Source organism: Pogona vitticeps, chromosome 2 (genome assembly GCF_051106095.1).
Source record: "Pogona vitticeps strain Pit_001003342236 chromosome 2, PviZW2.1, whole genome shotgun sequence".
Taxonomy (NCBI): domain Eukaryota; kingdom Metazoa; phylum Chordata; class Lepidosauria; order Squamata; family Agamidae; genus Pogona; species Pogona vitticeps.
In genome coordinates this window covers 277,410,485-277,422,860 of record NC_135784.1, presented here as the reverse complement: position 1 = coordinate 277,422,860, position 12,376 = coordinate 277,410,485, and the positions used below count along the sequence as shown (strand labels likewise).

Below are 12,376 nucleotides of genomic sequence, written 5' to 3'. Positions count from 1 at the left end.
CTGAAGATGCCGGCCACAGAGACTGGCGAAACGTTAGGAAGAACAACCTTTAGAACACGGCCAAAGAGCACGAAAAACCCACAACAACCAACAAGTCATGTACTGTTTGAATAATTTGTATTTCTTCACCTTTTTTTTCTTACTAGTTTTGTGTTGGAACTTTTGACAAAAAGATTTGAAAATGCCTACTGTATCATTGTGTGTACATGCTTATATTCTTAAGTTTTGATCTGGTGGCAGCCTCTTGAAAGTTCAGGTATGAAATATAACAGACATATAGCGACATGGATTTTTGATCACATCAGGAGCAGAACAGAGATAACAAATGTTTGTTTTTCAATTTGTATACTATGTGGGTTACGGCATAATTATGCAAGATACACCTTTTCTCTCCAGTGAGATGGGTACTTATTTTACCAACCTCAGAGGAATTAAAGGTGAGTCAATCTTGAGCCAGCTAACTGAATCATTTGGATCAAACTCAAGTCATGAGCAGAGACTTGACTGCAATACTGCAGTTTAGCCACTGCACCAAGGAGCTTGCCATATACCAAATAAGACAGTGGTTTTTACGCATAGGACTTCCAAGGAATGCATCCCAGTAGTACACATTTTGTAAATGGAAAAATACACACCTTGGCCCTCCCTATGGTCTTGCCCCCCCCCCCCCCCCATGGTCTAGTGAGGACTGGTCAGACTTAGGAGAATGTTGCACTTTGAATATTAAATAGAAAGAAGGAGCATCCTGCCTGATTTGTACCATACTGTATATCTATAGCTCACTCATACTTTCATTCTGGTTTGAGAACCTTGTGTATTGGTGGCTGTTTCACTGAACTATATCCAGTCTCTACTGAAAACTAGAGAGCACTGGAATATGATTGAGGAGACTAATAGCAGTAACTTGAGACTTACTAGGTATCAGGTATTTACCAATAGTACAAGCAATTGCTTTAGGTGTTTTCCTTGTTTTTGTACTGACATTTTCCTAGCTATATTTACACCATGGTAATTTTCCATAGAAGCTCACAATAAAATATAATAGTATTGAAGGTGTCACATGGTTTTGTCTTGTTTCTTTGCATTGTGCCTAACAAATTGAAAAATGTGTTTTGGTTTTTATCTTGGAGACAGTGGCTGAAATCCTGTTGTAGTTAACTTTTGGAAGTAAATGCTGCAAGCTAACCAAAAAATCTCCATAGGCATAGTCACATGACTTGGCCTGTGACAGACAATGCCTACAGTGGTGTTTTATCTTACAGTAGTGCACTTCCAAAAGTTACACCTTTTGCATAACTGTGCAACAGAATTTTAGCTAATATAAGGTACTATGTGTTAACTTTGGGGATGCTAAGAACTTCTGAGAAACAGAAGGACTTTGTTGCCTTAGCTCATAGTCTTAAAGAATACTCTGAATGGCCAGAAGTTCTTAATTCCTTTTTGACCTTCATATGTATTCTCATTCAGTTTCATCCTGCTGTTTACTCTTTCAGCAGTTTTATGGGTCTAGTTGCCACTCGGGTGCATGTTCCTCCTGTTGTCAGTTTCTTTTTTAACTACTGTTACAACAAAGGTCACCCACAGCTTTCTGATAGCAGTGTTCCTTGTCAGTCTCTGTATAGCTTTTGAGTTAAAGTGGACAAGGATAGGCCAGATCAAAGGCAGTAAGAACAGAGTTGACAATACTGTTGTGCTACTTTCTTTATGACAAGCTGCCAGGCTCATTCCCTGAGAAGACAGCAAAAGATGAATATGTTCCTTTTTCTGCTGGAACATTCACTTTTTTGTACTGTTATTGCAGTGGACTTGCACATTAGCAAAAGAAGAGCACATTAAATCTATAGCCATAGAGACTCCTAGTTCCAATCTGTCATTTACTATGAACTTCATAGCTGGCCATAGATAATTCCCTCAAAACTCTCTTTCTCTCTCTCTCTCTCTCTCTCTCTCTCAGCTGTAGTACCCTAAATCTGCAATATGGGAGGGGGGAGAGTGGAAAAATCACCTTCCAGCAATTTATTGCAAATATAAATCTTTAAAAAGCATAGCTTTCTTCTGTTCTAGACAAGAGGGTTGAAGAAAAAGTAAAGATGGAAATCTATTTAATCATACAAGAACAACATGGTGAGTGATAAGCAGGCATTTATATCCAGAAGACGGCAGACAGATCTTCCCTTGCTGGGACAGAAGTGCTGCAACTAGCCAAACAACTCTAATTCCTCTGGTGTTGAGCAGAAGCCTGACTCTTCTTCCTTTACGCTTCTAGGTCCATGGCACCTAATAGTTGGGGCCCCATTATTTCTGGTACTGGGAGGACACATTAATTGTTGCTGATTGCAAGGCTGGTCTTCCCCTTGCAATTATATTCTTACTGGATTGGGGAGGGTACGTTGTAGTCCTCTAGTAGCTCTTGGAGATTTGGAGTATTTTGCCCCCTTTCCTTCAGTAGCAGGACCACTTGGTGACACACATTGAACACATGAAGGCACTGTACAAATAGTGGGTTGTGATTTTTTCCCCTTGTCAATGTCTTCAATATCATTATTATTGTCATAATTGTTGCTGTATCCAGGTTTTAGTGGTAAAACAAGGGAAGGAAACAGTGTACGTAAAAAAGAAAAAATTACCCCCTCTACTCTGTTCTAAACCTACAACAACCAACCATCTTTCAGTTCTGCTTTGACTTGGATTCCTGCATTGAGCGGGGCTTGGTCTCAATGGCCTTAAGGGCACCATCCAACTTATTCTGCGATTCTGTGAAAACGCTTTAACATTCTTTAACTGCAGTGTCTAAACAAATTTCATAACACTTTGTGTTTAAATGGTCTGCAAAAAAAAACCAACCTAAAAACAAGATGTTGCAGTAAATATTTAAGTTTGATGGTTGAACTGTTACTACTTTTTCTTTTGGTTCATGATTTTTCTACAACAATATTCCAAGTGTTATCTGGGAAACTCTTGATGCTTTTGGATTATGGTACTTTATCCTTTTAAATGTTGTAAGCCGCCCAGAGACCTTTGGGTAGTGTGGGCGGCATGTTAGTTAGTTAGTTAGTTAGTTAGTTAGTTAGTTAGTTAGTTAGGATAGATAGATAGACAGATAGAGAGAGAGAGAGAGAGAGAGAGAGAGAGAGAGAGAGAGAGAGAGAGAGAGAGGTAACTAAATAAAATGCTATACTTATTGGAGCCTTTTAGAATAAGACAGAACATAATTTCATTTTGCTTGTATGTTTCAGCACACTATATCCCAAGCCACTGCTGCTAAATATCCTCGAACTTTGCATCAGTTTTCTAATGCTGTCAGCATGAGACCTCCAGGACATAGCGGAAAAACTCATACCCAGACCCCTAGTAGTATCCAGTCAATAAAGGTGGTTGACTAAGTTTACAGATGAAAAGGCCTGTACTTTACCTTAAACATGGAGAAAATTTTCCAGGTTATACTTCAAAATTCTCCTTTATGTTTGGAAATTCATATAAGAATGCATCATGTTTATTCCTTTCAGTAATATTATACATGTAAAAATGTTTTGGGACATAAAGAGGAAGCCACCTGAGTTGGACCAATATTGTTCTGTACAAATAACGTATACTTGAAATTCTTATTTTCTTAATCTGTTTTATTAAATATGATTATTTAATGTTTTTAATAAAAAGGATAAACTTGAACTACTTGTACATTCTAAGAAGCATGATTATTCCTACTATACAAAATTAACAATGACTCATATGTAACTTTACCTTATTGTGAAATAAAGCCTTAACTGTTGATATACGAATTAGACTTGAAATTCAGAAATGATTTTGCTTTCCTTGTGATTTACCTTCACCAGTCTTAAATTAAGAACACTGCAGATATTGGTCTATATAAAATATGAAGTATGTTTTCTTTGGAAATACATAGATATTTCTAATTTCTAAGAATGAGTGCCAACATATCTATGTAATTATGCCCAACTATGTCCTAATCCAGTGTTCCGTGCTTCCAACAACATTTGTATGTGTGCCTTTCTAGAACCATTTGCTGTGGCATAACTGCACATTTGATTTGCAGTGCCGCGTTATTTTAGAACTTAGCTCAAAATGCACTTTGCTGGGTGAATTTACCAGCTCCTGTAATCCCATAGTGGGCACTAAAGCATTGGAAGGAGGGTTACAAGAAGGAAAGTTATAGTGTACAAAAACTGCAGCCTTCAGATTCCCTTCTGGCTTTTAACTTTGGAAGGGGCCCTTAGGTGTGAATCTCTTGTAGGCTCCCAGCTGAATGACTGGCTGTAACATGAGATGATAGTTTGGATACATAAAACAGATGCAGCAGGTTGAACACTACAGAGAAAACATTCATACTGCCTAAACCTCCAGCATATTTTTTATAGCCAGTGCATTCAATATACTGAGCTGTACTTCAAAATGTTGGGATTGGGCGCAGACATCAAGTAAGGCATATGGATCTTTTTGTCATCTTATCCTCAAAGAAGTTAGGGGAAGCACTTTTCTTTCCAATGGCACCTGTGAAAATTCAGTGTAGGCGGTCCAGAATGGATTTAGAAGTCTAGTTGGCATTAATTTCCTTCTGTCAGCAAAGACAGTTCACGAACTTTAGCACTATATTCTTCATGTATGTGAACTCACTTTCCTGTACTTATTATTAAAGGAGAGCAATTCCATTAAATTCTTTGTATTTTTTTGTTTATAATATTTCCATCCCAGTTTATATTGGATTGTGAAATTTCTTTTACCACATAGAAAACAGTGCGCATATTCTTGTGAACATTTAAAAACACACATCTTGTATGCATTTTTAATTTATCTTTTCAAAATACTTTCAAGTTATTTTCTAAGGAATAAAACATTTTGTATTTTATATGAGATTTAAATGGTGCTTTTATGTGTGCAGTTTCTTTGCAAACAGCATTACAAGATCTACAGATGTACAAATTTCTTTAGCCAAGTTCAACTTAAGTTCAACAGCTGTAAATCTGGCAAGTTTACTGTGAAACATAAGCTGAACAAATATTTCAAAATAGAATCGGTGTACAAAATTAAGATTTGTAATATAACTATGGTGAGAACACTGCCATCATTGCACTCCTGGTGGATCCTATCCCCATTCCCATGAAAGGAAGTTAGTACCACATTGGGAGATGTTACTTCCTGGTAAGATGCTGAAATAATGTTTTCATGGTGTTAGATAAGGAGGAATTAGTTTCAAGTAACCTTTGATTATTCCATTTGATGTTTCCTATAGACTGTTATAACTGTTTGAACCTTGATACCACTTTAGCCTAGTTGCTCTGTAGGAGACACTCATTGAGGCAAGTGAGGTAGCGCTGCAATGACAGACATATGTTGGTATGTTTGACCACATTAAATGCTGATGATTTCATTGTTACCTTACTACAGTCAACCCTTGACTTATGAACGGCCTAAGTTACGAACATTTTGACTTACAAACCACTCTCATAGGAAAATATTGACTTGATTTACAAACTTAGATTTGAGTTACGAACTGAAAAAACATGCGCGGGAGGTGGGGAAAGCGCGAAATTTGAACTTTCAGTTAACGGTTGACCAGTGAAGAGGGTGCCTGTCTGCTTCCTCGCTCTTCCCAGTGTTTAGAGTGGATTGGGAGACAGTCTTCAGAATGCCTGGTATTGCCTGGACTGTATTTTTATTTTTGGGCTATTTTTGATTTTTGCTTTTTGACATTCTTTTTTAAAACAGAGCGACTGCCTGTTCTGGGTGAGTACACTGTATGTTTTTACTTTACTGTATGTACTGTACAGGGTTTTTTGCAGCTTGGTGGGGGGGTAGGGCTAGGTGGGGGGGTCTTGCAGTGTTTTAAAGTGTCTGTGCCTGTGGTTAAAATATTGAGTGCATGTGCTGTTTGTTCAGGAAGGAAGGCATTTTTGTGTTGGAGGAATGGTTGCTGGATTGCTATGCCTTGCTGTGGGGGGTTATGTTTCTGTGCTCTTATGGGTCTTGCAGTGTGGATGTGGATCCTTTTAAAATCAGAAAATATATTTGAGTGCATTTTTGTGCTGGAGGAATGGTTGCTGGATTGCTATGCCTTGCTGTGGGGGGGTGTTATGTTTGTGCTCTTCTGGGTCTTGCAGGGTGGATTTTCCCTAAAAGTGCTTGTCTCAGCTTGTCTTGTTTGAAAAGGTGCTTTTCAAGGTGTTCTGTTGTCTGAAAGGTGCTTTGTTTAAAAGGTATTCCCTCCCTCCTTTGCTGCCCCCTTTTTCCCCAAAAGGTGCTTGTCTTGGCTTGTCTTGTTTGAAAAGGTGCTTTTCAAGGTGTTCTTTTCTCTAAAAGGTGCTTGGTTTTTCCCAAAAGGTGCTTGTCTTGGCTGAAAAAGTGCTTTTCAAGGTGTTCTGTTGAAAAGGTGTCTGTTCCCTCCTTCCCTCCCTCTTCTTTCCTTTCCTTTTTTTAACCTAAGTCATCTTAGGTCAAAAGGAAAAAAACAAATTCTGCCCCTAGTGGTATGAACAGATTAACCGGCTTTGCATTAGTTCCTATGGGAACAAATGCTTTGACTTACAAACCATGGCTCGACCTAGGAACCAAAAACAGCTGGCTTTCAATTCATTCCTATGGGAAATGCTGATTTGGCTTCCTTCCGGAACAGATTAAGTTTGTAAGTCAAAGGTTGACTGTAGTAAGAAATGTGCACCTCATTAGCTCCTAGTTGTTTGCTGTGATGTTACTGTGTCTCAGACACTGCTGCGGACATGGTAGATTCACCGTCTAGTTGCAGTGCTTTTATAGTGTCCTTAAATTTTCAAAGCAGTTATTTGATGGGTCATGGGGGGGAACGACAGTGAGATAAAGATGACTGGGGAAACACATATATGTAGAGCCCTTCCTGATTTTGTTGCTGTTATCCATCACATTGTTTCTGGAAGAACATTTTATTTAAAATGACAAATCCTAACAGATGTCTACTAGCAGAAATGGGAGGAAGGAAACATTTAACAGGTAATTTTTAAAAAAGAAAATGTGTCAAGAAAGGCTTCTGCAATGAATTATACTGAAAGAACATCACTTGTATACTATTTGGCACGAAGTACTAAGTAAAATATGAATCTAACATTACTTTATGTCCATACAGCAAAGATGGGAAATATAATATTTGTCTTAAAAGTCTGATGTGGGCTGTACCAGGCCTGGACATAGTTGTTTTGTGCAAATCTTTTTTTAAAAAATGAAAAGAGGAACTGCCTAAATCGGTGATACTGGCTTCATTTTTGCTGGAGATTGAGAGTTCTTAATAGATACCACACCTCCCCCTCACAAGGTCTCAGCTTAAAAATTACTAGTTGTAGGAGCCTCCAGGAGCAGAAATTGGTCTCTTCCAATTTTATTTAAAAAAATGGAGTAGCTTCCAGGTGGCCTTGGGGGCTGAAAATAAATGCTCACAATGTTGCATGTTGCCTATCCCACCATTACATTTACATCAGATTCATTAGATTAAGCTTAAAATATGTATTCTGCATGTAACAAATATATAGTTTGACCAAAGATGGAATGGTCATATGCCGTCTGGGGAGGTCTGGGAGCTATAATCCAAAAAAGCAACTTTTCCCATCTAAGTTTAATTCACACGTGCATTACAAAATTAATACGTTCTGTTGTAGCAAAAACGTATCGTCTTTTCTAATTTAAAAAACATTGCTGAGAGCCAGGGAGGGAGTATCCTTTTTCACCTCACAAATAAATATGCAAATACACCTGCAAAATTATTACAGTGGAAAGAAATGTGTAATGAGCAAAATGCTGCTTTTGAAGGATCAGTTTTTTGTAAATGAAATGAACTAGATTATTTGTAAATCATTTGAGAATGTAGCTTCATTCTTTCTTTGATAGATCAGTTCATGAAACTGTGCATTTCTTGGAATCTGTGCCAGTATTACTCTCTGCTCTCATCTTCTCTGTAAGGGGAAATAACTCTCATTAGAGTTCAGAAAACACCACATGACTATAACATATGTCAGATGTAAATTATTCACTTAGGTTTGTGCATATCATAACATTCAGTAACCTTCCAACTCTCTTTGTGAGACGTGCCATAAAGAACATATGCAACTGGTTAAGGAAAAGGCAATTACAGATTTTTTGAAAGATGAATTGCTTTCACTAAAATCTTGGGCAATTTTGAGTTTTTATTCACTGGCTTATAGCCATCTTCTTTCCTTTATTTGTTGCCTTACATCTGCTGGTGATATGGACAAATGCTTAAGCTGCAATCCTCAACTTGAGAGCAAATACTCTTAAATTCAGTAGGACTTCCTTCTGCACAGGACTATGTTGCTAATCATGTCCATCAGTCTTTCTTCTGTTCAAACATCTGCCCACCTATGCTGCTATATCCTGCTACTTCACTGGCCAGAAATGTGTTGGTATTTAGCTACAACTTACTAGGTAATTGTGGCTAACACGTAAGCTGGGATGCATTATGGGTATGTGATTAGCCATAGTTAGCTATTACAAATTATGCAAATGTTCTGTGAATACCAAGAGAATTCCAGCATTATCTTTTTTCATTTGATTGTTTTGCTTAGGATAGCAGTCTTTTCCTCAGCAGTAATTTCACACAGCATTTCCCTGGCCACTTCCAAATACTGTAGCAAACTGAGAACAGCTGACTCTTTCTTCCCTACAGGGAACCATTAAACATCCTTTATATGTGGAAGGTGCATTGGGCCAATAGACCATGGTTAACCTAAGCATCTTGCTGAAGAAATAAAGTTGAGCTTTTGAAACAAGAATTTTTTGTCTCTGAAGTCTGGAGCCTCACTTTAACCACATCAATATATTCTGTTGGATGCAAGACCTACTACCCGTAATACTTTTACCAACTGCTCACCAGCTAGTTGTTGGAATCCACATTTCACCAGGTCTTCATACAAATGTTTGATTGGATTCTGGCCAGCAATTAGGACACCATGTAGCCAAATCAGAAGCATTCTGTGTCCATGTTCCTTGTAGCTCTTTTTTCCTAGATGACAACATATAGAATCATATTTGGAAACAAAAATGCATCAAACAGTGTGTCACATAAAAGATGATAGTGTCCAGAATCATATTGGGGATTTACACTGGTGTAAGTATAACTAGTAAATGGTGACTAGTGAATTGCTATTTATTAATGAGTGGCCACTTGCATTCCTGGTTGTGTGGTGGTTGTGGGACTTGGCACCTAACCAGCAATGCCAGTAGCAACTCATTGATTTGCAGCAATTCACCACTATGATATACATGATCATACTTAGGCCAGCTTAAAGTCCCAGGATGTTTCTGGCCAATTGTCAATAGCGTCAGGACGAATCGCCCTCCTCAAGTGACCCTGTCCCCTTGGGAACACTACCACTGTCCATTCTGTAGTCTTGCTCACGGTGACTCCCTCTTTATTCGTGGTCGGGTCCAGCAACAGTCCTCCCACTTTCAAATTAGGGAAGTCTTGAAAGAGGTCGCTCTCTCTTATATTCACTCTCTCTCCCTTCCTTCATGCCTTCCTTCGGAATTCTAAAGGTTCTCACCTCCTATTTTCCCTTCTTATCCTCCTACCAGACTGGCAATATTAACTCCTCCCCTTCCTTTCCCTTTCCTTCTTTGACCAAACAAATCTCTGTCTTCATTCCTATTTCCTCAGTAACATTATAAATCACTCCTTCTGTTCTCTCTCTTGATCTTTCAGTTATAGGTTCCTTTATTTGAGGAGATGGCACACACTCTACATCTACTCCTCCTTCACACATATCAATAAGCACCAAGTCATAAAATAGAGGACAGAACACATCAGCTAAAAACTATGCATTGACATAAATCAATAACAAACTCAAAATGCCAAGACAAAGGAAAACGTAGCACTTCAAAATACGTTAGCACCAGCCATACTGCCATCTGGGTTTGGGGCACTCACTTCAGTGGATAATATGCATGAAAAGTGCAAGGGAGAAAAACCTCCTTTCCATTTTCCATGCATATCATCCACTGAAGGCACTTGCAGAAGGGAATAATCATCTGATTACTTAATGCTTAGGCAGGCTAGAGTATAGAAATCTTATGCTGACAAGTGCTATGCAATCAGGGGTTGGAGGGATAACTAAAGGTAGGCAACCTGCTGCCTTTGAGATGATTTGTGCTCCAACATGCCTCAGTCCCAGCCAGCACAGTTAGTGACCAGCTTTAGTCCAAAACATCTGGAGAACATCAAATTGCCAAACCAGACAAATGTTTTGCAACTCAGGTGTGATTGGGCTGCAATTCCCACTGCAGCCCTTACTATTAGCTATGCAGCCTGGAGTTGATGGGGATGCATGTGGTCCAGCAACATCTAGAGGTCCACATGTTCCTTCCTGATTTAGATATATAACCCAGTGATGACAAGAGATTGCAGGATTCAGGTGCTTGAATTATGAATTAATACACTCTGATGTAGTCACAGTTAAGATAAAGAACAGCTTATTCTGCCCATTGGATGTAATGGAACTGAGATTCTACCTGAAGGATTATTAAAAAAAAAACTTAATTGCCCATTACTTCATTGGGAATATGATGGCTTCAGTTTTTTTTCTTTTTTGCTGCACTTTCACCTGTAACCACCCTGAAGTGTTCTTCCCCAATCCATCAGCCACCTTTTTAATCAAGTAGAATTAAAGTGCATTAGGGTGGTTAAAATCTTATGATGACAAGTGCTATGCAATCATAGGGGTTGCATAGGGGACGTGGTGGCGCTGTGGGTTAAACCGCAGAAGCCTGTGCTGCAGGGTCAGAAGACCAGCAGTCGTAAGATCGAATCCATGCGACGGAGTGAGTGCCCGTCGCTTGTCCCAGCTCCCGCCAACCTAGCGGTTTGAAAGCATGCAAATACAAGTAGATAAATAGGGACCACCTCGGTGGGAAGGTAACAGCGTTCCGTGTCTAAGTCGCACCGGCCATGTAACCATGGAAGATTGTCTTCGGACAAAACGCTGGCTCTATGTCTTGGAAACGGGGATGAGCACCACCCCCTAGAGTTGAACACGACTGGACAAAAAATTGTCAAGGAGAACCTTTACCTAGGGTGGTTAAATGGTGTAATGGGGTAGATGAGCTTTATTAGCCTGCTAGTCCGATCAAATACATCCAAAACGTAAGAGAACCCCACCCATTAACAGCTGAAATAGTGACTTCTGACAATTGGTTTATTTAATTGGTCTCATCTGCCTAGATCAATGAGAACAAAAAGCATATTTATTTGAAACACATTACCAAGGTACTAAATGAATGCAGATATTCAAACAATAGCCTTGTATATGGTTTACTCATTACTTGGTAGGATAATACTGAGAGCAAAATGAGTGAGCCTGAAAGCTGTTCTCGTGCCCTTTTGGACAAATTGACAGATATAAATAACATATACATTGACTTATGAGACTTTATACACCTTTAATTCATTATCTCAAAGAAGTACAATCTGTGATGGTGGAGAGTTATTGTTATATGCTATGAAGTCATTTCCAACACATGGTGACCCTATTAATTACTGAACATCCAAAATGTCTTTTCATTAACAGCCCTTGCTCAAGTCTTGCAACCTCAAGGTTGTGACTTCCTTTATGGAATCAATCCAATTCATATTTGGTCTTCCTTTTTCCCTTTTGCCTTCAAGTTTTCCCAGCACTAGTCTTTCCCAGTAAAACTTTTTTTTCTCCTGATGCAGCCAAAGAACAACAACTCAGCTGAACCATTTTTTGCTTTTCTCTTCAATCATTTTTTTCCTGGCACCTTTCTTCACTTTCATCTTTCACATATGTGCATAGTAATTAGAAATACTACAGTATGGACAATCTTGGCCTTGGTCCAGTGACACAACCTTAAAGATCTTTTTTTAGTTCCTCTTCAAGCTGCCCTTCCAAGTCTTCACCTTCTTCTGATTTCTTGCCTATAATCTCCATTTGAATTAATGGTTAAGTCCAAATACAGGAAATCAATTTCAAATTCATCATTGTCTACATTGTCCATTGTAATAATTCAGTAATTGTGATTTTTGTCTTAACGTTCTGTGGTAATCCTGCTTTTGCTCTTTCCTCTTTAATGTTCATCAGCAATTGTTTCATATCTCTCTTAGATTCTACTAGCAATATGGTGTCATCTGCACACCTGAACTAGTTGATGTTTCTTACATCCATTTTTGCTCCTCTTTCATTTGAATCTAACCTAGATTTTCATGATATGTTCTGCATCTAAACTGAACAGACAGGAAGAAAAACAACAACAACATTGTCTAACAGCTTTGGCAATGGGAAACCATTTTGTTTCTCCATATTCTATCCTAACAATACTCTGTTTTTCCAGAACAAAGGTTGTGCACAAGGATACATGGTGCATAAAT

At 38.6% G+C, this 12,376-nt stretch overlaps 2 protein-coding genes across 3 annotated transcripts in view; one reads left to right on the top strand and one right to left on the bottom strand.

The window, feature by feature from the left end:
- POC5 (POC5 centriolar protein) overlaps positions 1–4,864 on the top strand; it is a 39,216-nt gene extending 34,352 nt beyond the window's left edge. The window contains exon 13 of the mRNA XM_020804052.3: positions 3,237–4,864. Within this exon, the coding sequence (XP_020659711.3) occupies positions 3,237–3,383 (147 nt within the window). The 3' untranslated portion in view covers positions 3,384–4,864. The remainder of the gene's footprint in view (positions 1–3,236) is intronic.
- Positions 4,865–6,895: 2,031 nt separating this feature from the next.
- ANKDD1B (ankyrin repeat and death domain containing 1B) overlaps positions 6,896–12,376 on the bottom strand; it is a 45,275-nt gene continuing 39,794 nt past the window's right edge. For both annotated transcript variants that reach the window (XM_072992664.2, XM_020804017.3), the window contains 2 exons: positions 8,867–8,998; positions 6,896–7,931 (listed from right to left, as the gene is read on the bottom strand). In XM_072992664.2, coding sequence (XP_072848765.1) covers positions 7,873–7,931; positions 8,867–8,998 — 191 coding nt within the window. In that variant the 3' untranslated portion in view covers positions 6,896–7,872. The remainder of the gene's footprint in view (positions 7,932–8,866; positions 8,999–12,376) is intronic.